Here is a 27,685-nt window from a genome sequence, read left to right on the forward strand (position 1 = left end):
CTATTAAGTGGGGCATATTTTGGAGGAAAGAACTTGTAAAATCCTAAATTAATATTTTATTTATGCATTAACTTCATCATTATTATCATGCTATCATCTCAAAATGGGGGAGTTATAATTTCTGATGGTTTAAATTAATTATATTATTAATGACCTTATTCTATACCAAATCAGATAATATGAATAAAATAGTTCTTGGATATTAACTGAGGCCTACTCTAACATAAGCTTGGTCTAGATGTCTGATGTTCTTAGTTATCAAATGCCAAGTATTTTCATGATTTTCCCTGTGTTTTCTGATGCTACTTGCCCTTGCTTTGATCCAGTACAATTGAATAGCTTCATTATGATTTTTTAAGTAGAATTTATTCAGAAATTTTCTTATTGCTTCTCCTGAAAACAGTGTAAGAATCCAATTCAATTATACAGGATTAAAGCAATGGCAAATAACATCATTAAATTTGGGGAAAATTATGAAAATACTTGGCATTGGAAAACTAGGGACATCATACATCTAGACTAAACTTATGTTAGAGTAACTTACACCGAAAAGTGATATGATATAAAATGCACTTCAATAATGCTTAGATTAAGAGCACCAAAGATGGTCTTAGAGACTATGCATCCAGGAACTGACACATAGAGTTCCTGATTTGTGGATACGATTAAACTGCTGCATGCGATAAAAAGTATTTGGTTGGTGTTATTTTCGGATTGGGAATCACTCGTAACAAAGATTAAATGATGAATTTTATGAAAAAATTGTGTCTCAGTAATGATTGGCTTGATCTGAAGCATGACGCATGTTTAGCATATTAATAAGAAGATTAATCGAAAGGCCCTTATCTTCTGACACCTAAAAGGTCCAGAATAAAATATTAAAATGTCCACAAATACCAAAAATTATTAATTCCAGATGTTTAAATAATTAAGCTGTGTTTTTCATTCCACATTGGATTAGGAGCTGAAAAATAAATACCTTGAAACATCAGCAAAAAATTCTCAAAATGCCTTGATGCATATTTACTCTGTTTTTATCTACTAAAATTATCAGAACATTGAAATTGGGTGGACTCTTGTCAGGTAGAATGAGGATATAAGATTGGTATGAATCAATTGACTTTTAAACTGTAAAAATATCTTAATTTTAGTAAAAATAGGCTAAAATGAAGTAATTTAAGTTCATTGGGTCTGATCCCTCTTCCTTGTAACAAAGATGGATGTACACCACACCAAGTCTATACAATAATACTCAATAATGTTAAACTGTGAAAAAAAAAAACAACATGATCCGCCTCGGTGTCTCAATGCTCAAAGGTGTGAAAATATCAGTGCTGTATATATAGTACTATTCACCCAAGTGCCTCAAAGAGTACCTGATTAGTAGGTATGATTAATATGGTGCATACCATAAATGTATGATTGATATGGGTGATGTGATCCTTAGCCTCTTTTAGGGCCATTTTCATATTTAATATGTGTGTGAATCCAATATAAATACACGTAGCCCCCCCCCACCCAAAAGATGGACAAATCAACAATTTATTCATAATAAAATTGAAATATCGAAGAATCTACTTTGCAGAAATAATCCTCTGATTTATGACACAACAAAAACTCTTGGACATATGTTGAGAAAACCAAGAATTGGATGAACTATTATTGAACTTAAGAGCATAGAAATGCGAAGGGTAAATTTTATAAACATTTAAGCTCTTTCTTAGATTAAATATATTGTATTTAGGGTGAGGATACCCCACATAATGTACCATATTTATGGATATCCCTTAGAGACATGCACAAGCCCTCCTAAAGTAGTGGAAAAAGTCAAAAAGAGAATATTAAAATTACTGTAATATAGAAAATAAAGGTTAAAGGTTTTTAGATCACACTTGAGTAAAGCTAAATAAAATTCATCTGAAAATTTGTCTTTGTATTTAAATACATGTAAAAATAAAAATATAGAATTTGATTCAAATATTCATGTACAGTTAAATATTTGAGAAATAATGTCAAATATCGGCATTAACTTTTCACCTTCAGGTAGGTCCATAAGGACACTTTTATATTTTTAAAGAAGTCTGACCATACATTCGCCCTCTACTAATCTTTGGCATAGCAGTATTATATGTGGTATCTCTCTAATAATTTATACCATGATTAGAGAATTTTATTTATTTATTTTTTATTTAAAATTTTAAATTAATTTTAATTAATTTGATTACCATATCTCAATATATCTTACACATGTTACATGGAATTTCATTCAAGTCAGCGATAATAATTTAAGCATATTTAAACAAGCACTCAGGGCAGTAACTAAAATATTATTAAAATCTTAATATCTGTCAATGTGAAACTTTGCGATGATATTTTTAGCTTTTATATAGGTTTTCTATTTTATTAATTAATCTCACCATTCAGTAAATAGTGATCTAATTGTAGCTACTAAACTTCTGCTTAATTATAATGCATAATTTTTAAAAACTAATATGGTACTTATGTAAGGTATAGTAGTGTACCCTTTTGATATTCTCTAAAAAAATTATTATACATTTTTTCTTGAATTTTACCATACTGTTCCCGGAAAGTTCTGGTATTCTCATGATGATCATAGTGATTGATAAAATTTTATAGGGGAAGCACCTTCTACTCGCTGATTGCACATAGACATTTTAGTTAGAAATGTTGCACAAAATAAAAATAAGAGTGATCCTTTAATTACTTTCAGTATCTAATTATATATCATATTTTCTTATACTTGGTTTTAAAATATCTGCAATAGATAACTGAATCTTGTCTGGATAAGTGCCTTAATTTTTGTTTAAATGAAAATTTTGATTCAGATATAAATCTTGAAATACCATACATTAGTTTCTAATATAGTAAATAGAAAAAGGGGTTTACCCATAGAATCTAAAATTATAAACTGATATTAGTTTCTAGTTATCTTAAATGATATAACATTAATATAAATGAAGTTATCGCGATGATACAAAAGTAAAATTTGGCTGTATGATGCCTTTTGGCGATTGAGTTATTTACACATTCAAAATATAAGTTTTTTTAAATATATTTCATTGCCATATATCGATTTATCTCCTCATTAAATTCACTCTTGTCAGATTGGAGAAATATTAATTAATCTAAATATTAACGGGACCAAAGACGAGTTAAGATAGACTTGAGTTGGTTTGAGACAAATAAGAAACGAAGCCTACATCTTTATCAATCCACTTGATAATAAATTAAAAACTTTAACTCAAAATTAATATTATCAAACTTTTGTTTATCCACAGGAATTTATCCACAAGTAAAATATGAAATGTAATTTATGATTTTGGTAAATATAAATTTTGTACCAAGAGATGATCCACAAGAGTGAATGAACCTCGAGAGATAAAATAGGGTGTGAGATGGTAGAGGATATTCAAGCCGACCTAGACCTTCTGGAAAACATTAATGCTTAGGACTCAATGAAGGATCATCCCTGACGTCTGATTTCTCTTGCTTGCACATCCTGGTTTCCATGCATGCCATTCGCGCAAATGTTTTCACCATGATTGGTGTGAAACAATTGTGTATTCCTTGGTCTAATACATGAATTCATCTGTATATGTGTCTTCTAAAAGTTTTAAAAGAAATTCCAGACCATTAAATAATATCTCATTTCAGCTACTGAAAGTACACCACGTGTCCCATCTTCCACCCAATTGAGTGCATTTAGTACAGAGAGGTGCATTTAAGTCTCTCTCCACCACGTATCCCTAACAAATTTAAAGAGAACTGATGATTAGATTTTAATTGGTAGTTTTGACTTCACACATTGCAAGGTCAAAATGACATGGTGTGCATTGATTAGTTATCCCATTCATTGATTACAGTAAAAATTAAATCATTTATTAAATCGTGGTGGAATGACAGGTAGACTATGAAAATGTATTAAATTTTAAAATAAATTAAGTAATATTATTTAAACCTAAAAGGTTAATTTCACAATTAATTAGTTGTTGTAAATTTTGAGAAAAATAAGGGGAAAATTAAAAAATTTCCAGTGATAGTTCAAAACAATTATTTTGTAACTTGCAAAACTGATTCCATTGTGACATTATTTCTCCTTTGTGTGGGGGTCATCACCAGCTTCAGATCTCATTCTTTGGACAACATCCTCCTTTAGTTCCTTCTATGATTCTCTTCTGTCCTTCTCACTCAAAGTCTTTCCTCTTCATGGTCCAATGGGCTGTCACCCCTTCAAATGTAAAAGATTAAAGAAGAATGGAAGGGAGATAATCCTCAACCTTTTATGGCAGAATGGACCACTCCTCTTCATTTCCTAATGCATCATTTGACATGAAAGGGGAAATGAACATACAAAGAAATGGATGGGCATAAAAAGGGAATTTAATTTCTATTAATAAGGTTCGTGGTCATAGATCTGCACTCTATTTAAATGTGTGGCCCTCAATCATCATCATCCACTACTGCCACTTTTTACATTTTGATTCTTAATTTTTATCATCCATGTCAACCTAAAAAAGAGAAAATCAGCTAAAATTGGAGCTTTTGATCTCCCTGTCCAATCTCCCTTAAGAAGAATAGATGTTTGAGATAAAAATATCATTCTTAAAGTAGCTCCCTAGACGTAAGCCTTAGGATGGTTTGACTTTGTTGGGTTCTAGAGGCCTGGATCTGGATGAACATAAGGATTCCATGCTGCGGAAGGCTTAAACAGAATCATAATGGAATCAACAAAAACATGAAATGAAGCTCCTATGCACGGATCGCATCTGTGATTTCTCTAGACATATCCACGCAATCCTCAGCATGTTGAATCTCCTCCTCATTGATGATCCCCGTTCAATCTTTGCCGCCATCATTACACTGTCCTGATAGTATCAGGAATGGAGACGAGTCATGGGAGAAGGGAGAAGAAGGGGAAGGCCCTTGTACAATTCTGGCCTGTGTCAATTTCTTTCAGGGCCTTCCCTTATTTATACTAAGTGGGTATTTTTAATAAAACCCCAAAAACTTAAGCATATCTTCTAACGTCCAAAGACCATTTGTGTGCAACCCTCTAAGGCCACATATCATTCTAGTCAATGTCCGTCCACAAGACATCTTTGGTGTCTCATGTCTAAGGACCACTTACACAACCATGATGTGAATCAACCTGATTGACAATTTGGTATAATACCATTCAGGGATTCGTGCAGATCAATTTAGTGAACTCTTCCACTAAAGTTCACCCAGTATTTATCGTTAATGTCTCCACACTAGTGGCTACATGACTGGTCATACTCATCATATGAGTAAGGCTATATAGTATTATTCTATCTGGATACTTTGATGTCCTTCTCAAGTATCCTTTGAATATGAATTTTAGAACACATGCTTAAAGACTAGTGATCTCTATATTACAATCTCATCATAATTCACTAAGTCTGATCATGTATTCATGGAATTCTTTATACGCATAACACCTGCCCTATAATAAATAGATTATATTAATGAACATTGAACAAGATATGTAATGTGAGATTGGTTTTCTGGTCACATATATTTCTATCAAGCTCAAACCCCCACCATTTATTTTCTCTTTATTTCCATCTAATTTGCGGTTGCTTAGGTCATGCTCCTACTTTCTTCTACTGTAGTTTGTCCCCATTGTGCTACATCAAATTTTATTTGAAAAAAGTTAAGTCTAGTTCTCCGTGCGCACACACAATCAAACAGGTCCATCCTTAATATTATCACTTCTTATGGGTGGGCCCTAATTTAGGTAAGGACGGTGTCCTTTATGTAGCGGCCCTTGAGCACTCTGTAAGGTAGGATTTTCACAGGCCTAAAGTTACTAGATCTCTCTTTTTGGGGGAACCCATAAATCCGTTAAAATATTTTCATGGGCCAAGAGAGTGAGTCCCTTATTTAATTTCTTCAAAATAATTAAGCAAAACCAAAATAACCTTCCAAAAATAATCAGACAAAATTTTTTGTCCTAGAAAGGTCAAACATTATGACACATGTAATTTAATTAAATTTTGGGGTCTTATTTATTCTATAATTTATGAAAGTAATTTGAAAAAATAAACAGGAAAATATAGTTGTCGAATTAATAAATGGAATGTAATCTTAATTAAAAGGCAAACAATATAGATCATCCTTACGGTTCTTTGTCGTCACATACACGTTAACACACATGAAATTCTAGAGATAGACTTTCATATGTCACCATCACCATGGGCTACCTAGCTAATGAAAGGATATGTACAAGGTGCATACAACAAATCAGTACAAGTGGATGATAAAAAATTTATACAAGGTGCATACATCATCAAAATATTTGATTCATGCTGAAATATTTTTAATTTTCCATTAAATAAAATATTGATTCAGGTTTTGATCCATAGGGAGAAAGTTTTGGAATAAATAAAATTTTAGTTTATTCATATATTTTTCAGGATTTATAAATATAACTAAAAATAAAAGTAATCAAATAAAATTAGCAGCAGAAGACTGATTACTGCAATGCAAATAACATCTGGGTTTAACTAATGTGATTACTGCAGCAGAAGACTGATAACAGAATTGAAGCACTATAAAAAACTATTGATCAAATAACATCTGCATGAATTAAATCAATGATTTCTTGATTCTTCAAAGGAGATGTGTTGAGCCGCTCAAGTGTTCATCCTCCAGATGGACCAATACTATCATTGTCATGTCGAATGTCCTCATTCACCTTACCGAGCCCCCTTCACACTCCACCGTCCGCATTATCTCGTCCCAATCGCATTGGTGTGGAGAGGAGCCAAAGGGGAGAAGGGAGAAGAAGGGGAGGGCCCAAAAAAATTCTGGCTCAAGCGAATGTCGTGCAGGGCCTTCACATATTACATTAAATGGGATTTCTTCATAAAAACCCATAAAAGACTCCTCAGGTTACTCCCCTAAATAATCCTTCCAGACAACCCCAAATGCTTGTAGAATATTGTAAGACGTGTCAAACAGATTGATTTCAGCTTGCACAATAAAAATGACAATTTAATTTACACATATTTTCAATTGATTTTAAAAAAGACAGTTAATATTTTTCAATAATTTTTTTTAAAAAATTGGAAATAATTCGTGATTGATTAATAATTATATGACTTAAGTAAGACATTTATGGCATATGGAAGTCCTAAATTTTGAAGTACCGCCCCAATACCTTCTCCTTTTTAATGGTTCTGTTTTTTTATATCTTTGGATCACCTGCAGACTTCTCTCACCTACATTAGACTTTTAAATACTTTCCTGAAACTCACTTCACATGGGAAAGAAAGATAATTTCATAAAGTCAATTCACATTAGAAAGAAAGATTATACTCAAGTGCATGAATATGTTGTCTTGAAAATACTATTTTTTCAAGATTGTTTTTTTCATAAAACTCCACTTCCCAGCACAAAAATACATGATTTAGTATCCATCTATTTTTCTCGGTGATATTAAAAATCTGTGTTGAATGAATCAAGTAATTCAGTGCAAATAACTATAAGATGGTCTAATCAAGTACGCAAATGATAGACAATATTATCATTGTTGAAGACTACCTTGTTTCAGTGACAATATTATCATGATTTTTTGTACTAACCATTTTAATTATTCTCTCTTACTCATGTACAATAAATTTGAAATTACGATTTTTTTTAAAAAACTGATAATTATATTGAATTAATTGAAAATATTTCCATATGTTGTGATTGTCGCATCCCACCTTGCAAGCGACCAAAAATTTAGATCATAGGAATTTTCTTTTATGGTTTGATACCACCCTCGAAACCTCTTAGAACACTTACCTTTATAAAATGAATCAAATTTTGCCAATCACCCTGTGTTTGATATCAGACTCACCATTAGGAAAAAAATATCTTTTCCTGATTTAAATGTGAGTTTGAAAAGATTACTGATGGGTTAAAACCTATCTACAATTATGTATACACAACCTTAATCCATCATGACTCTTCAAAAACCACTTCCTGGTAGACTTTTTGCAAGTCTCAAATTCATTTCTTTAGGATGCTACATTTCCATATCATTGTTGGTTTTTTTCCTATGTTATGACTGAAGAGCAAGGTGAATAAGGTATTTATTAATCATTATCCCCAACACACCAGGAGAAGCAAGACAGATTCTGAATTATGTTGAAAAAGATGCAACGCCAATGGATTCTGTGACTGACCTGTTGGTGATGCTGAATTACTGACTTACAGTTGTTTGTTGACGATTCCAACTTATTTTACATAGTATCCTGCAATATGAAGTCTGACATTCATGTGGTATATACTCACAGTATGGTTTATTCTTCTCCCACTATCATGATGAGAGAGAATATGCCAATTTCTGCTCACCAGCATTCATGCAGCTGCTAAAAGAATGAAAAAAATATCAAGTTAATCTCAGGGTCTATTCACATTTAATAGGGAAAATGCACTTTTTTTCAAACCCCAAGAGCATCAATATTAAATGATGTGCCATGGGATTTTAGGCATGATTGAAATTTCAAAACACAAATTCATCAAACAAATCCTAATGAAAAAGAATGTCCCCAGTCATGAGAATGTTGGATACTACGATGAAGTTTCGGCGAAATAAATGTTTTCCAAAATCATGACTTGACTCTGAGGTTCTCAGAAAATAATTTGGCATACAAAATGATCATAAGATTTGAAGGGATGAATCAACATAAAAATCCTATGAGCACATGAACTGATTCTGAGGTTCTCCGTTTAATTTTGGGCTTAAAAGTTAACATTAGCCTTGAAGGGATGAAATGAGAGACACATTGCTGATTCTGAAGTTCTTTGAAACATTTTTGGGATTAAAAATAAACAAAAACTTTGAAAGAATAAGAAACAAGATTCATGTTTTATGAATTCATGAGCTAATTCTGAGGTCTCAAAAGCATTTTTGGAATAAAAAAAACATTAGCTTCGAAGGGACAATGAAAAAGAGACGCACTCTATGAATGCATGTGCTGAATCAGAAGCTCCCCAAGAAATTTTGAGATGAAAAAATCATTAATTTTAAAGGGAAATGTTAACAAGGGACATGTTCTATAATAAACACACGAGTTGACTCTCAAGTTCTCAGGAGAAAATCTTGAGTTATAAAACCATTAATTTTAAAGGGATGTAAACCAGAGACATACTCTACAATAACACATGAGTCGACTCTCAAGTTCCCAGTAGAAATTTTCAAGTAAAAAACCATTAATTTGAAAGGCATGAAAACAAGAGACAAGTTCTATAAACACAGGAGTTTAACTCTTAAGTTTTCAGGATAATTTTTGAGACAAAAAATCATTAATTTTAAAGGGATGAAACAAGAGACATGTTTTATAATAAACACAGGATTTAACTTTGAAGTTCTCAGGAGAATTTTTAAGATAAAAATTCACTAATCTACAAGGTATGGAAACAAGATCTGAGGAGCATTTTTTAGATTGAAAATCGTTAGCTTTGAAGGATGAAAAGATAAACATGTGCTCTGAAATAGAAAAACAACTACCAGATGGCTTGAACTCGTGGAGCTTCTTCAAGTTGAGCCATTCCTGAACCAGGATCTTCGCATCATACAGCTTCTTCTCTGAGCCTTCTTTCACCTCAATGGAGAGATGGTGCATGATTCCAGAAACCACCTGCTTCCTCGCTGTCACCACTCGAGAGAACTCAAGAAGGCCGTTCTGTGCAAAAGAAGACCCCCAACTTAGGGAAATTGAACTCCTCTCTTTTGCAGACATCCATAATCAATCAAGAAGTATATTGTTTAAGTTAGATAATTTGACAAAAATAGAAGCAGGAAGAAGAAATTGTGCTAGAAATTGAATAATTGGACGTGTTTTGTTCTGTCAAAATATGTTTTTGAACTTGTTTGTATTCTGGATTGGAAATTGCGGACCAGCGATCGAATGGACATTTGACATGAAAATGAATCAAAAATTCCAAGGATATATAAATGCGTATGAAGCAAATCCCATCTGCACTGAAGAAACCCCGAAATCGCTCCGAAATACATCGACCATAATCCTACCGTATAAAAAGAAAACTGAGGAAAACAGATGGCCGACCTCATGTTAGTTCTACTTGACAGCAAATTGATCCGGCACATGGATCTCAACGGAGAAATTGAATATTAATTGAAGTAATCGTGCTAGAAATCGGATTTTCTAGATACGTTCATGCATAGGACTGGAAATTACAGATCAGTCGTTGATTTTACAGATGATAAGAACGTGAGGAACTAATTCCGGGGTTAGATAAATGGCATACACAAAAATCCGAAGAACGGCTTCAAACACATCATCAGTAGCCCCATAGATCAATTATGAACAGAAAACTGCGGAAAGTGGAAACAGAAAATGGAAAAGTTTATTCATAGATAAAGGAAATCGAACCCTTTCCTTCACAAACACCGATAATCAATCAGGAAGACGAATTATAAAAGTGCGACAGCGATAATTTTTACGCCGCTGTTCCTCAATAAGAAAATTATCCAGAATCTAGTTGCAACTATAAGTAATCGTGAAAGAAATTGAAATTTCTATTTACTTTGGAGGACAGGACTGCAAATTAAAGATCAGATATCAAATATGCAGCTAACAAAAACATGAATAATAAATTCCACGGTTATATGATGGCGGATGAAGCAATTTAGTAGAGCCTCGTCAAACACATAATTTGACGTAAAAATTATCGACCAAAATCCTGGCGTAATTTTCTTCAATTTGAAACAGATAGACGTTGAGAACTACAACAAAAACGGAAAAATGGGTAGTTTGATACAAAATTCTAGAATTGGTTGACTGGCAGACGAAGCATATCAGGAGATCAGCGTCAAACACATCATCAGAAACACCATATCGCGATCATCTAAGAATGAAAAAAAGACCCAGAGATGCCTCCCTAACAAACATCGAACAAAATTCCACCGTAAAAAAATGGAAAATTGGGGGAAAAGAGATGAACCCACTTCATGTTTGTTGAATTCCTCGACGGCGAAGCGACCCAGTTGGTCGATCTCAAGCGAGTTTTCAGCCCCCGACAAGGCGGGTCCAACGCCTCCCAATTTGGTGGTCATCCTCTGAGAAAATTGGATCGCTCTGAACGCCCTCTTCGCCCTTTCAACGCTGCAGAAAGCGAAAAAAATCCTTCTTTTGCTGCCAAATCCGTAATACCCAGATATTTAAAGAAAACAAAATAGTTTGAATCTGGGCCCGAATAAGTCAATCACTGCCGTCAGCAATAAATTTGCTTGTTTTTTTTTGAAAAATTGGTCTAAGGTAGAGTGTCTTTATTAAGTTTAAAGCTCTCTTTCTCTCTCTATCTCCATCTCCATAAATCTCTCTCTCTTTCTTGCTCTCTCTCTCTCTCTTTCTCCCTCTCACCTTCTCTCTCTATTCCTCGCACTTTCGCTCTCTCCTCTTCTCACTTCCTCACAATCTCACACACACACTCTCTCTCTCTCCCTCTCCCTCGCACTCTCTCTTTCTTTCTCTCTCTATTTTTCCTTATCTCACACTCTCTTCCTCTCTATTTCTCTCTCTCTCCCTCTCCCTCGCACTCTCTCTTTCTCTCTCTATTTTTCCTTATCTCACACTCTCTTCCGCTCTATTTCTCTCTCTCCCTCTCCCTCGCACTTTCTCTTTCTCTCTCTATTTCTCCCTATCTGGCTATCTCACACTCTATTTTTCTCTCTCTCTCCCTCTCTCTTTCTCTCTCTCCCTCACACACTCTCTTTCTCTCTCTCCCTCTCCCTCGCACTTTCTCTTTCTCTCTCTATTTCTCCCTATCTGGTTATCTCACACTCTATTTTTCTCTCTCTCTCCCTCTCACTCTCTCTTTCTCTCTCTCCTTCACACACACTCTCTCTCTCCCTCTCCCTCGCTCTCTCTCTTTCTCTCTCTATTTTTCCTTATCTCACACTCTCTTCCTCTCTATTTCTCTCCCTCTCTCCCTCTCCCTCGCACTTTCTCTTTCTCTCTCTCCTTCACACACACTCTCTCTCTCCCTCTCCCTCGCACTCTCTCTTTCTCTCTCTATTTTTCCTTATCTCACACTCTCTTCCTCTCTATTTCTCTCCCTCTCTCCCTCTCCCTCGCACTTTCTCTTTCTCTCTCTCTTTCTCCCTATCTGGCTACCTCACACTCTATTTTTCTCTCTCTCTCTCCCTCACACTCTCTCTTTCTCTCTCTCTCTCTCTCTATTTTTCCTTATCTAACACTCTATTTCTCTCTTCCTCTCTATTTCTCTCTCTCTCTCTCTCTATTTTTTCTTATCTGACACTCTATTTCTCTCTTCCTCTCTATTTCTCTCTCTCCCTCTCTCTCTCCCTATCTCTCTCTCCCTCTCTTTCTCTCTCCCTCTCTGTCACTCTCTCTTTCCCTCTCTCCCTCTCTCCCTCTCTCTCCCCCTCTCTCTCTCTCTCCCTCTCTCTCTCTCTCCCTCTCTTTCTCACTTTCTCTTTTTCTCTTTCTCTATCCCTCTCCCCTATGTTTCTCTCTCCCTTTCTCTCTTTCTCTCTCTATATATATATTCCCCTCCTCTCAGTCTCTTAAAATTTCTCCATCCTCACTTCAATCTCTCTCAATATCTCTCCATCCTCATTTCAATCTCTCTATTCCTCTCCCTCTCTCAATATATCCTTACTCCCCTCCTCTCATACTCTCTCAGTCTCTCTCTCTCTCTCTCTCTCTCTCTCTCTCTCTCTCTATATATATATATATATATATATATATGTATATATATATGTATATATATATATATATGTATATATATATGTATATATATATGTATATATATATATATTCCCTCCTCTCAATATCTCATCATCCTCTTAATCTCTCTCTATCCTCCTCTCAATCTCTCTATCCCTCTCACTCTCTCTGTCTCTCTTTATATCTACCTCCTCTCAGTTACTCTCAGTATCTCTCCATCCTCCTCATAATCTCTTCTCTATCCCTCTCCCTCTCTCAATCTTTCTCTATCCCCTCCTCTCAGTCTCTCTTAATATCTCTCCACCCTATTTTTTATATCTCTCTATCCCTTTCCCTCTCTCAATTTCTCTCTCTACCCCTCCCAGTTTCTTTCAATTTCTCGCTGTCTCTTTATCCCCCTTTGCTCAAGTCTCTTTTACTGATATAATCTTCATTTTTATATGGATATTTATTTCATCCATTAAGTGGGCCATTGTGTTAAAACAACACTTTTTAATGTAATCTCTACATAATTAACAGGCCCACAAATTTTAATTAAAACTATGCTTAAAATATTATTAAAGTTAACAAGTTTAATTCTTCTCTCAAGTATGTTAGTTTATGTTTTTCGGAGATGAAGTCAGAATTTAAGAAAGAAATAATAAAATGGAGAGGAAAAAGAAAAACATGGTTTTATAAAGCACTAGGTGGTTGAGCTAGGCGCATCAGCGCTCAAGCCAGACGTGGGCAGGCGAACACAAGGCAACCAAGCCCACTCGCAAGCAGCAAGTAGCTAAGGAGCAAGTATCAGCGCCCATTAAGGGCACACACACAAGGTCAGTCTTGAGCAAGCCCACCAGAGAGCCCGTATACAAGGCCTCACATAGCGATAGCCTGCACATGCATGCATGGGACACAGTACTTTAATTCAATTACCATGTTTGGATGGGATTTATTCAGAAACCAAGATTTCTATTTTTTTCCATATGGGATTGCCACCATTAGTCTATTTTAGCTTTGCATGGGGTTGGGTCGATAGTGGAGGAGTAGGATCGTGGCTCAACCAGCAACGATCTGAAGAAAACAAGAATTATCTCACTACCGGGCTTCAAGCTAACCCAACCTGAAGCCTAGGTCATAACATGATGAATCATAAGTGGAGTTTTCATTGCATCCGTCTGATCTTCATTTGGAGGATCATATGTTCTATATTATATTTGACTCCTATTTTATCTTATCTATTTTCTTAGGCCTCTAATTAGTGATGAAGGCTGACGATGACAGTGGAGCCCTTCAATAAACAAATTAGAAAGGAGAAAACGGTTGACGAGGCTGATAGTGTGGCGACTGACATGGCTCACGGGTGCACCAGAACTAACAGGGTCCATGCCTATGACTTAATTGGAGATGTTGGACTCCCTATGAAGGAGATCAAAACAGCCAAGTGCAAAGCTGTCCATCTCCGTCCCTGACCATCCAATCTGTTGGTCAGACGACAGTTTCCACACATAGGGGACCGCTAAAGGTGATCCAACAGCCTCTAAAGAACCCTTACAGCTGGCACACTTTATCTACAACTGACGAGGAGGCCACTGTTAGCTTAAAGAGAAGTTTTTTACTCTAATTTGGGATCTTTTGAGCTAGACACACAATGGTGATGGGAGACCCTCCCTTTTGGTGGCTGAGGGCGCAAAACGAGGCCCATGACGCTTCTCCAACGGCTCCAAACGCTCAGGACAGTACCAAAGAGAGTAGAGGAAGACCAAGATCTACACCAGCACTGAGGAAGATGAGCAGGGACTCATACCAAAGTTAGGGAGCAACAATCAAAACCCCTACCCCTTCTTGCTTGAATCAGGGCAGATCTGGTACCCCTTGACTCGATCAGAATGATAACGCGTATGAGGAACATATTAGATTACTCAAGTTTAGATTGAATCATGTATCGAGTTGGAATTCATAGAGATTTCATTGACCGACCTCTTTTGAGGCATTCTATCAAACATGTACCATACATTCAATAATTTCCCAAATTTATCTATTTTTTCTTCAACTTTATCTAAGAAAATTATTTTAAAAGATACTTATTAGATATAAATGCCTATATAATTCATATTTTACACTATTAACTACTTATTACCATAAAATAACAAAAATACATACTTCTTAAGTAATCCTATCAGTCCCTTTTATCTTCTCTTGTTCTCTCTTTTTCGAACCAAAATTTTAAGCCGTCTTAAATTAAACAAAACTATTTTAATATTATATCCTTATCTCTTACACTTCTCTCTATATCTGTAATCACCTCATCCAATTAATATATACATAATTAAATAGTATCCTTATTATTATCACTTATATTTTCATACCCTTTCTTCTTCATCTTACATTTCACTATAATAAATACTTCTATTGACTAACTCCCTTCATGATGACTCTTCTTCAATATTAGACATTTTTATCTCTCTTCATGATGCCATCCTTAAATATAATACCATAAATTCATTTCAACATCCTACTCCCTTACTATCTCTAATATTTATCAAAAATATTAGCTGAAATAGTAATAGGAAAAATATCTGATATTATCATTTTCCTTCCCCCTACCACAATCTACTATTACTTATTATTAAATTTTTCTTAAATTCTCTCTTCTTTTAATTACTTCATCCGACTAACTAATCCCTTATCTTCTATCCTCTTACTCTCATTATATTATTATTTTAAACTCATCTCTTATATTATCTTATCATATACTTAATTAATCTAAATATTCATTTCATCATCTTATTATCCTTAACCCTAACTCAATGATTAGATTCGCCTCTAAAGGCCAGTTCTTGTGGAGACTACCTCAGACCCACTATACACATATTTGAGCGAGCTTACATAATTAGAGATTTTATGTGATTTAGGAAAATTAAGTCACAAAGAAATAACAAATACACGTATAATTTTCATACACCACATATTAGTGCCCCACATGCAAACCCTTCAATATTACCAATAATCATGTTCCATCACCTACTAGTATCTCTAGTCAATTTTCCCACATCCGTGATATCATAGATGATGTAACATGAATGATGTCGGGATCGGATGGTTCATGTTACACCACAGGGAGGGTGTGAACATCACGTTATGCAGTAGTGATGAATAATGCAGGTGTAATGCACATGATAACTCGACGATAAAATCGATGAGAAGTATGAAACCTGGCGTCGACAAACACCAAGGAACACTGAGTCACGGTAAGTAGGACCTGGGAATGCCACTAGGCTTCTGATGATCCAGACGTTGGGTTGAAGGCCGACAGTGTGAGCACGACTACTGCAGCTAGTGTGCACGCCCTCGACGGTCACAACCAAGGACATACTGATTGAAATCCTAATCCCTGGAATGTGGATCCTATCTATCTCTAACCTAACCTCGCCGGTGGAGACACACTCGGGAGGTACTAAGCGCGTTGAAGGGTAAGAAGTGTGGGTGTACTCGAGTCATTACAGCTCTGACATCTGTATTAGCAATTCTAAGGCTGGCGGGTGACTGGGTGAGTGGCAGGGTGAGGACAACCGGCGTCTGTGGGCACGGCAGTGGTGATACGACGGCCTGAGTGGTAGCGGACGCGGCGGCACCGCAGTGAGGCGTGGCAACAGGCATGGCCGTAGGAGCAGTGGCAAGCGCACCAGCGGGTGCAACTATGGCAGCGCATGACAATGCATGACTTGAATATAGTGGGAGGCGAGCAACAAGTAGGCGTGACGGTGGCACGGATAGTCGCAGTGCTGCGATAGTGTGGTGGCGTGAGTTGGTGCGACGACGGGCATGACGGCGGGATCCGTGGTGAGGCATGTCAATGGGCACTGCGACAGATACGGTGGCAGTAGGGCACAATGGTGGGCGCTGCGGCCGTAGGGCGTGGCAGCAAGGTTGGCCATGGCTGGCGGTCCGGCGGTTGCGGTTGCGAGTGCGGCCACGGGTGCGGCTATGGCCAAGTCTGGCAGTTGCGGTCACGGGTGGCAGATGCAGTCGTGGCTAGTGGGTGTAGTTGCGGTCGTGGCTAGCGGGTGTAGCTGCAGCCGTGGTTGGCGGCCAAGAGGCCGCGACGGTGGCTCGGTCAGCTGCGGCGGTGCAGACGGTGTCGGGAGCGGCGATCGTGGGCGGGAGGGCCGGCCGCGTCAGAGGTCAGAGCTCCGGCGGCGACGACGGTGAAACTTAGGGTTCAAAGATTATTTTCAAACTCATACTTGCAGTGGCATTTCTGTAAATAAGTGGAAAAACTAAAAAACTAAATAACCTAAAACTCAAAGGAAAGAACCCAAAAAAGTTACATTTTTTTCAAAATTCTTCTTCTCCCTCTTCTTATTAGTGCCCCCCGTTCTTATAGGGGTTAAATATGTCCTTCCCCATTAGAAATAAAGGGGAGAAGGCCCAATTAAAGGGTCCTAGAGGCCCCCTAATAGAAGAAAGACCCACTAACACACCCACACATGGGCTCACACATGCACAAACATGTAGGTTCATAAAGCGGACCAAATAAGTCCAAACAAACAAATGCAAACACATTAGCAGCCAACATACAAGGCCTACTAAGCAAGGAAAAATAAGTGAAAGATAACGTCAAACCTTTGGGGCCCGTAAACAAGGCCAAGTACTTTGAAGGCTGGATTTCGTGCGTCAACCCTCACTCGACGAAGTGGTTGATACCGGGTCTTCGAAGCTAGATGGTCCCCCATCAACCGAGGACCATGATTCCTAGCTACAGTTTTAGATAGATACATCATTCACCACCTCGGTGGCTTTTCCTCCACTTGCTCCTTAGGAGCTGTTGTATTGATATCATTTGTTCCTACTTGGATTGTTGACTTGGAGATGAGACATACTCGTGTAGAATATGTTCGACCATCTTACCCACTTTTTCATTTACCTAAAAATCATCGTGAATGTTATGAATGGTTACTCTTGTCCAATCAGAATAACTTGTATGGCAACTCCCACTTCCTCTCTACCACTCCTTGATGGTATATTTATGTTCATATTGAAGACTAAGAGGGGGGTGAATTAGTCTACTTTTGTATTTATGTTATCTAATTTTCTTTTTAAGATTCCTTGTTTAATATTGTCTCTCAACCACTCTTCTCACCTTAACACAATATTTTACCCTGCTTGGGGGCATAAGTGCCCATAATGCAGCCGCGGGAGATCGTCTAGATCTCAGGACAGTCACAGGCTCAAAGGCCCAGTGAAAGTCCTATAAAAAACCGCAATTCACTATATGCGGGGTGAGCGTCACTCTCGCCTTACAATTACACTTAAGTTAAGAATAAGAAAAACTAGAGACGTCTACTCCACACCACCACGGAGCTCCTAACGTCAACCCTCCTTGTCCTGACCCAAGCTAAACTTCTCAGCCTCGGTGACCACCTACCTGCAATAGAACAAAGACCTAGCTTCCCTAGTTGACCCTTGGTCAACACACTAACTTCCAATGTTCACCAATTTCAGTCCAAATATATTTCCTAACTAGATTTATCAAAAGACACTATACTATCAACTTGAGAGTAGCAGAATGATAAGTCACTTAAAATCAAGTTCAATTTGATATTATCTAATGTAATATGGATCAAATATTGAATCTGAATAATCAATTTCAATCAAATCGGAATAGTAGAATGAAATCTGATTGAAATTCAAATTCAATTCAATGTGATCAAACAAAAACAAAATACAAGTCAAAGCTTCTAAGCTCAGTGTGATCAAACAAAATCAAATAACAATCTCAATTTACTTCAGTTGTGTTAATCGTATTCGATCAGTTATGAATAATCAAAAGTAATTGAGAAAGTCAAAGTCAAGTCGATTTTACTGATTGATCAAATTTTGATCACAAAGTGATCAAACCAACTAGATATATTGGATATGATCAGCTATGATTAAATCAAAGCTTAACATCCACTATTATCAATTGAAATCAATCTTTAGAATTAAATGAGATCAATTTAGAGTAATAGATGTAATCGATTTCAATTTACTTTATGAGAAAAAAATAATGTTGGTTGATGCCAATCAAGGTTATGATTTATGTATTAATCAATTAATCAGATGTGATCAAATCAAAATTAGGTACACCAGATGAGATGAAGTATTATCAAATCAATGACCAAACAAATATGATCAATTTTTTAATCAAATTTATGATTAAACTGGATTAACAAGTACAAATAAAATCAGTTGAAGAGTACAGTCACAACCAGATTAATCGAATTGATATGAAATGATTAAATTCAACTAATAGGTAATACCAAATCAAATTATGTGTTATGATCAAATTATATGAATGCACTAACTTGATGCAGGCATGCAAATTCGATATGGATAAGATGAATGATTAATAACCAATCGATTATTACAAAGTTGATTTAACAAGGATGTATTTCAGCAAAGATAACCGATCATTAAATATGTATAATCAACTCAGTCGTCAAAATATTGAATTAAGAATTGTTGAATCGAATTAGGAAATCAATTTCTACTTTCAATTATAAGGTTTCTGGGTTAAAAATAGAAAATATCAATTTCAAATTTTAGATTAGTGATCCACCAAAAATTCAAATACCCACTTCTGAATTGCAGATTAAAGAATCAAGAGTCAAATTAGAATTGCCTAATTTCAGATTTCGGAATAGGAAAATCTATTTGAATATTCAATTTTGAACTAAAGATTGAAGAATCAAGAATTATAAATGAGTGATGACTAATCTGAATTACTAATATCAGAATTTTGATCCAAGATATAGATCACAAGTTGGAAGTATTATTATATTCTCAAGAAGATTATCAGGATTGAATAAAAAAAATCAAGAGCACTTAGTATGAAAAGATCTCACCAGTCTTTATGAATGCAGATTCCCAAGAATGAATGTTGCATCAAACCACCAATAAAGCCCCAATTTCTTGAAGCTTGAAGCCCTCCAGCAAGAACAGATCTCAGATCTCAGATCTCAAGGTGAGCACAAACTTTTGGAGAGAGAGTGGGCACCCAAAAAGTGAGCACGTTTTCCAAAAAAGGTGCTTTTATAGTCCTTTTACCCTAATGGGCTGAAAAAGGTATTATATATATAATTGTTTCTTTTATATCAAAAAGACAAAGTAGGAGGAATGGTTAAAGGCCCTCCTTTTTAATACAAACTCTTGAGAGGTCTTGATAAAATTTTATTATTTATAAAATCTACATATATATTTAATATTTTTAAGCCAATTTTCATTGATAAAATTTTATTATTTATAAAATCAAATATTATTATTCTTTTATTTACTCTAATAACCTGCATCAAGAAGGATTAATTACTCATTAAATTAGAAATGTTGATAAATCATTAAAATTAAACTTAGCTGATAAAGATCCAACACATATTGCCTATTGAATCTTATTTCCATAAGTGACATAGCACATACCTTATTTTCTTAAATTTTACCATTTTCATTATGCCTTTGAGGACATGAAGATATCGAAGAAAATTGTTTTGGGACGTGAAAATGATTGCGCAAATTTTAACTTATTTAGTATTGTCTACCCACCAGTATTATCTCATTGGTTAGTATGAAAAATCATCTTTCCTTTGTCATTGTTGGCTTGGAGATCATGGTATCTCCACTCATCATCCAGAACTTTCTTGAATTTACCTTTTCCAGTTTTATATTGATAATTATCTATCTATTCAGATCATAGTGCACTCAGGCACTTACAGTCAGCGACTGACATGCTCGTTGGATTGCTTATCGACAAGATTTCACATTTGTTATCTGACACAAGAAGGGAAAAGATAACGTCGTCGCTTACGCACTGAGTCAAGGGTCGCTCATCCTCTACATGATGAGGACGCAAGTTCTGGGATTCGAGAAACTCAGAGAGGAATATGATGATTGTCCTAATTTTGGGAAGATAATCAAAGCTATCCATGACGAACCAAGGTCCGAGGACCGAGACTATTACTTCTTGGAGGGTTATCTCTTCTATGTGAAGAGATTATGTTCAATAAATGTTATCAGACCAGTGTTATTCCCATGGCATTATCCATCAATTGAATCATCCTCACACGTCTAAGTAAAATGATGTGATAAAACACAACCATCATCAATTGATCGACATTTCTAGAATCCTATCTTTGAAATGGGCATTCCTCATCACCTGTGGAGTCACACTCTTATTAAATATGCCTAACTTTTTTATTTCATTTCTTACTCTCTTTCAAGTTGTGAAGTTCCCTTCATCATCTCCATCTAGGTTATGAGACCTTTTACTTTCTCCTCTTGTCTTTAGATGTGTTTCCTTTCTTGAATGACACATGCAGACAATTTGACAAAATCATCATAAAGTTTTACTGGAAAATGGAGACAAATAGCCATGGTTTTTTCAGCACATGAGCAAAAAGAGAGGGGAATTGTGATGATTGTGTAGTTGGAAAAGGGATTATAAGAGGTAAACGCAGATGAAAAAGAGACGAATGATAAAAGTTGTGAGTTATTCAATTAAAGAGTGTTGTCAAAAATGTGAGATCACTAGACAAATTAATCTACTTCATCTTCTACTCCGTCCTCACCAACATGACACCTGGAAGCAACTATCATCTTCTCGCTGACCATCGTAAAGGTAAATGCACTTGCACATTCTTGTCTCATCTTTTATTAGTTTATTTTACGATTATATTTAGCCTTTTTATTTGATTTTATCTTACTCTGAGCCTATAAATTAATTTCCAAGGCATATTGGCAATTATAAGTTGAAATTTAGGTGGTTAACCTAGTCAATATGTAATTTCAAGGCTTATGCAATAAAATTTATACTTAACCTTAATTCAATTATTACTAATGTAAATGGATGAGTAAGGGGTCAAGCCACAGAGAAGACTGGGTGATTAAGATTGATTTTAAATAAAATTAATAGTTGAGAAAGTAGATTAGGTGTAAAGAGTGTGAAAGAAGCGATAATTAATGTTATATGATCGTTTAATTTAAATAATAATTTTATACGTACAAATTCATAATTCTTACTCTTAAGAATTATGAACTTATAACAGAGATTAGGATGGTATTAAAATTGTGGAATGAGGATACGATGATAAGAATGAATGAATGTGATGAAAAAAGCCCTAATTAGGGGTTTCCTATGAAAACCACTAATTAGGGTATAAGCTACTAATCCCTACTCATAGGGCTTAATAACTTATAATATAGATAGAAGTGATATGAGAATGTGGAACGGATAGAAAGATGGGGAAATGGAATAAAAATCTTAATTAAGTGTTTAGGACTTAGCTCTTCCTTTGGTGATGCTCCCAAGCATTAATCTCCCTTCATGGACCCATATATTCCGCCCGGTGCCTTGGCGTGTTGCAATAAACATGAAGATAGATCAAGAGAGGGAAGAAACTCACTTTAGAAAGAAGAAAAACCATAAATTGGTATGCCAAAACCTTTGTTTCACAAAATCTCCTAAATGGAGGAAGACAAAAAGAGTACAAGAAGAAACTAATTTCAGGATCGATTTGTAGGCTCAGACGTAGGTTATGGAAAGAGAAATAAGAGGTGGATCTCCCCCAAAATCTCAGCCAAAACTACCCATGGGATCAGCAGTTATGGCCATATGAATTTTGATTATTTCTAGACATTCATTTTCTTTTTTGAGTAGTTCCACCAAAATAGGGAGCTACCATAGCATGCTGCATCATCCATCCTTGTAGGGCATGAATTTGACTTGTTCCACAACAAAAGAGAGCCACTAATTGTTCCGCATCATCCCTCTTGTACGGCACGAAATTGACTTGTTCCACAAGAAAAGAGAGCCACTAGTTGTTCCACATCATCCCCCCTTAGTGGGCCTTGATTTTCCCATTTTATAACCTAAAAAAAATACTTGGAAAATATCAAATATAATCCAGAAATTTCTCTAAAATTCAAAATTAAATATCTCTTTATCTGTAACTACTTTTTGGATGAAGTTTTCATCAAATTATTTCCTTTTTAATATACTATCCATTTAAATCATTATAAACATCAAAATATACTGGCTTTAACGCAAGAATAATTATTTAATGGACATATGTATTTTTGGTGAAAATTACATAAAATTCATGATAATATGCATAAAATTAGCTTATTTACACTGTGAAATGCATGAAATAAACATGAATTATCATGCTTATGTGCATGTTATCATGAAGCTATGCATAAATCTTTATGGTAGGTTGCGATGGATTTGGAATACAACACCCTTTTTGATTTCCATAAGTTGGACTTTGTTACTCTCTCATTAATTTTGGGCCAATGTTGTTACTTGTAAATGTGTCTTTACTCAAAAGTACAATCTTGAAAATATTTTGAGTCATAAAAATATTTGCTAGTAACCTTGGCCATCAATTATGATTGGCAACTTCATCATCTGGACATGTCTAATGTATTTCCATTTGATCCCTGACAAAGCATTAGGAACATCTTTTGGGGAATGTTGCTTTGCAGGAGACTTCTGAGGTCTGTCACCTAAATTGTTATATTAATGTTTTGAAACAAAAGTCCTAGATTATGGTTCAATAAATTCAGCCACATAAAGACAACACATGGCTTTATGGGATATAACATGTGCCCCATTATTTTTTGAAAATACAAAAGAGAAGATTATTATTATTCTCATTTATGGAATGATATGATCATCCCTATAATTGGGGGGGGGTGTAATGCTCTGAAAAAAAAAAGAGAAGATTATTATTATTCTCATATATGGAATGATATGATCATCCCTAGAAATAGGGAGGGGTGATAGTGCTCTCGGCCAAGACATATCTGCAGTGTCTACAGTTCCATTGAGATTTGTGGAAACCCAAAATACTTGATGGAAGTAAAAAATTCATATCAGCATGGGTGAATGGTGTTAAATCAACAGAAGAATGTACAATATCTTTTAGAAGAGACTAGTATCGTAAGGTGCAAACTAAAAACTCCTATGATTGACTCTGGACCATAATGTTTGGTTACTACCCCTCTCTATGAGGATATACATCAATATTAATGACTTATCAGGAAGCTAATTTATCTAATTGTTCCTCGCCCTGATATTGTTAATACCCTGGCACTACTTAGTCAATTTATGCATGATCCATAACAAGTACACTAGCTTATTGCATTATGGCTTCTGGCATGTTTTAAACATTCTCCAGAATGTGAACTTTTTTAGAGGCATAATGAGAATTTGATGATAAGAACTTATTCTGATTGTGGTTACAATAATGATTGATATGCTCAAAGTTCTACCTCTAATTATTGCGCTTGCTAGGGGGAAGAGAACCCTCATCACCTGGTGCAACACAAAATAATATTTGACATCGTGGTTGGGTGTTGCTGCTAAATGTCGAGCTATGGCTACCACTAAATGCAAGATGATATAGATATGATGTTTTAATAGAGCATATGATATGATTGTCTTGACTACTGTGCAGATTTATTGCGACAACATGGTGACTATTTTTATTGCAAGAAGTCCTACCTTCCTTGAGCACACAAATCATATTGATCTTGATTGCCATTATGTATGTGACAACTTCTTTAAATACATTATCATTGGTCACATATCACTCATCAAAGGTGTACAACAAGATGACCCCGACATCTTCAAAAATAGCTCGAGGGAGTCCTCATACAACTTATAGTGCACCAAGATGGGCATGTTTGATATCCATATCCCAGCTTAAGGGGGTAGTGTGACAAAGCATCCATGAATTCCTTGTTTCACACACTGGTCATGATCCATTCATGTCTAGGTTTTTTATATTCTCATAAATTTATTTATTTTATTTGAAATCTCTCTGTCCTACTGATGACTCACCTTCACCTCATCATCAAACATATCTATATCGCAGGAGTTAGAGTTATTGATAATTAAGACACCAAGATCCTTGAAGGGCTCCAAAAGGTATAAGGGGGTGAATTGCTTTCATGGAGTTGGCCAAGAAACTCCCTAAAAAATAATTATTAACCTTGTAAAAATAAGGCTTGGGGATGGACCTAACAGAATGACGAAATCAGTCATCCCTCATATCGTATTCACTTTCATTTCATTTTTATTTGATGGTCTAGATGTTACATTTGGTTGAAAACCAAGAGTAAATCCGTAGCACCATATGATGGATGGGACAGATGGCCCAAATGTTTCACTCCATGGTCAAGACTGATGATTTATTTCAGTAAGTGATGTTAGATGTTGTCAAAGGCATCGTCCGACAGGTAATTCCCAACGGTGTATGTAACTAGGTGAGTGCAAATGACCTAGATGGAGTGTATGTGCAGGTCCAATTTGTGGGGATTCACCGAGTTCCGAGCTCCGGAGTGGGTGACTGATGACGATGAAGGTGACCTTCTAACCCTTGTCAGAGCGACAACGGTGACTACGAGACCGAGCGGAATAATTTCTTAGTGGCTCACACGTAACAGACGGGCTCAGCTCGTGCATAGGGAAACACTCAGTTTTTGGTTTTCTTGATGTAAATTCTCTCACCTAATCTGACCCGAGCGTGGTGGAGTGCAGTCAAAATTATACTGAAGAAAGTAATGTAACGAGTGAACGAGGGGAAATGGTGTAACTTGGCAGTGGTGACGCTCGTAGTCAATACCTGCGTCATTGTGATCGTTGGTGTGGGCAGTGGCGGAGAGAGTGTGTGCCGGTAATGGCACTTTAGAGTTTGACAGCAGATGACAACGCGGTGCTGGAGTGAGTTCTTGGAGGTCGAAGATGAGAAGAGACAACGATGGCTACAATTCAGCTCAAGCGAGAGATAGAACTCGACAGGTTCACCAAAGGGGGAATGAACACAAGTGGAGATGGGCAATAAATGCGAGTAGTGATGGTGCAGGACACAAGGATGCAGTACAACTTAGGCACGACAGCAATTGGGAGCACGAGATGTTGGCAGCAAACAACATCAATGAACACACGACGGTAGTGTCAGCCGCAGGAAAGGGAGGGCTGGTGCACTCTGCATAGCTGCAGGAGAAGCGCGTAGGTTTCTGCGTGTTCCAAAAGCTCTGATCCATGGATACGGGCCGCACAACTGATCCCACAGCAATTTAACAAGCAAGGGTGACGTTGTCCATTCCCTTGTTGATCAGAGCAACGGGGTTGAAGCGAAGGGGATTCTGCATGCAATGAAGCTGATCCGCAACTGCGCACTCAGGCACGCGCATGGTCGCTGGGTGGATCACAGTAGGGTCAAATCGGTACCCATTCGAGGAATCATGAGCGACTCAGCCACACGGCCGAGACTCCACCGGCCATTACTGAAACCCAACTGAATGTTGCAGTCACGACCGAGACTCAGTTGGTGTCGCGGGCACAATCAAGACCAAAATCTTCTGCTCTGGTGTCGCGAATGCATGCGAGACTCATCCGCAAAATCGTTTGTAGAAGCGCGACGGATTTCATGGCGCTAGAACTGGCAGTCGGTGGAGATTTCACTGCAGGATAGCGGCATGTCGTGCGCGCGCGGTGCAGTCTTCTGACCGCGTAAATCAATGGTGTTGACTGGTGCGGAGAAAGACCCCGATCTATGGCGTGCAACGCAGATGTTCCCGTGGACACTTTGATGACAAGCAAGACCTCACAAGGATGAATCATCTTTGAAAAGGCAGGTGTCGACGAGTGCAATGGACGCGTTGGTGCAACCACGAGCGGGAAAGGATTAGCGGTCGGTGGTTCGCAGTTGGCAGGTATCTGATCGGTGATCTATCGGCAGCGACAAGATACGGGTATGTGTAGACTGTAATGACATGCCTCTTCCCCACAACCTCTTCCTCCCTTACTCTCTCTTTTCCCCTTTCCTTCCTCTTCTCCTCTCCGTTCTTCCTCAAACGAGACCTGGTTTTGAACAACACAAGTAACTGCCACTAGAAAATAATCAGATCTGTCTCTGAACGTGCCCATCATGGCCTTATATAGGGCCATGATGGGCCCATTACAAAGTTTACATAAGGGGCCCAATAAGGGACCCCTTTTACAACACTTAAAAATGAAAACATAGGGGAAAAACTTAAAACAGTTTGAAATAAAATGATGGATAAAACGTGACGATACGGATGTGTTACGACGAGTACGGTGAACTCGTCATGATGAACACGAAACATTAAATTGGATGAAAAAAAACAGATAATTAAAAAGCAAACACGTGTGTGGACGTGCTCTACCAGGGGTATTTAAACCCGAGCATCTTCATGGATGCTTTGGCGTGCCAGTCGAGCTGGACACGAACTGGCGATGATGCTGATGATGGTGAGGACGGCTCTGATGACGTTTTGTCGATGTCGTTTGGGAGCGTTCCATCAGTAAAAGGATGACATATGGTTGGACGTAACATATGGTTCTAAACCAAGAGTTAATATCCAATACCCAATGACATAGTGGGATAGATGGCACACAAGCTTTTGTTCTTTTTTCATTCGGAGGTTAGGACAAATGACTGATGACAATAAGGGACAAAAATAATAAAAAACAGTCATCCGTCCCCAACAGGGTAAGTCCATTTATGCGTCCGGTGCAAAAAGTGTGATATATGGTGCGGTTCAAATTTTGGACCTCACATCAAACACCCCACTGGTAAATAACACCACACATCACACAAAGCCTTGTCTGGTGCGAATGTGAGAATTTGACCAAATATTTAATTAAAATGAAGAAAAAAACTGGTTGGGTGTTTGAACATCAAAATCTGATGGGTCTTCTCTTGAGCACTTATGTTTTCACAAGCACTTCTCTTGAGCACTTCCACTGCCCCTTCAATATTCGATTTCTCTGGAAGATTGACTGATCTAGAGTTGGAGCACTTCCACTGCCCCTTCAATACTCAAGTTAGAGTCAACTTAATAATTTTGATGTTCTTGTTTTAGGCCCTTCATTTGAATAAAATCAGAATGTGATC

The 27,685-nt window shown here is 36.8% G+C and overlaps 1 protein-coding gene across 1 annotated transcript; it reads right to left on the reverse strand.

Moving 5' to 3' along the window:
- Window positions 1-8,153: 8,153 nt before the first annotated feature.
- LOC144714447 (cysteine proteinase inhibitor-like) lies at window positions 8,154-11,203 on the reverse strand. The gene is made up of 3 exons (XM_078589194.1): window positions 11,006-11,203; window positions 9,545-9,719; window positions 8,154-8,399 (listed from the first exon to the last, which is right to left on the reverse strand). The coding sequence occupies exons 1-3, from the start codon at window positions 11,111-11,113 to the stop codon at window positions 8,392-8,394; spliced, it is 291 nt and encodes a 96-aa protein (XP_078445320.1). The 5' UTR covers window positions 11,114-11,203; the 3' UTR covers window positions 8,154-8,391.
- Window positions 11,204-27,685: the final 16,482 nt, after the last annotated feature.

Source organism: Wolffia australiana, chromosome 17 (assembly GCF_029677425.1).
Source record: "Wolffia australiana isolate 7733 chromosome 17, ASM2967742v1".
Taxonomy (NCBI): Eukaryota; Viridiplantae; Streptophyta; class Magnoliopsida; order Alismatales; family Araceae; genus Wolffia; species Wolffia australiana.

What these genes read in the sequence shown, in the direction of transcription:
- LOC144714447 (XM_078589194.1), bottom strand. Translation starts at nt 11,113, where the DNA reads ATGACCACCAAATTGGGAGGCGTTGGACCCGCCTTGTCGGGGGCTGAA. An exon ending in AGGAATTCAACAAACATGAA is followed by an intron (nt 9,720 to 11,005) that starts GTGGGTTCATCT and finishes TCTTTTGCACAG; the next exon opens with AACGGCCTTCTTGAGTTCTC.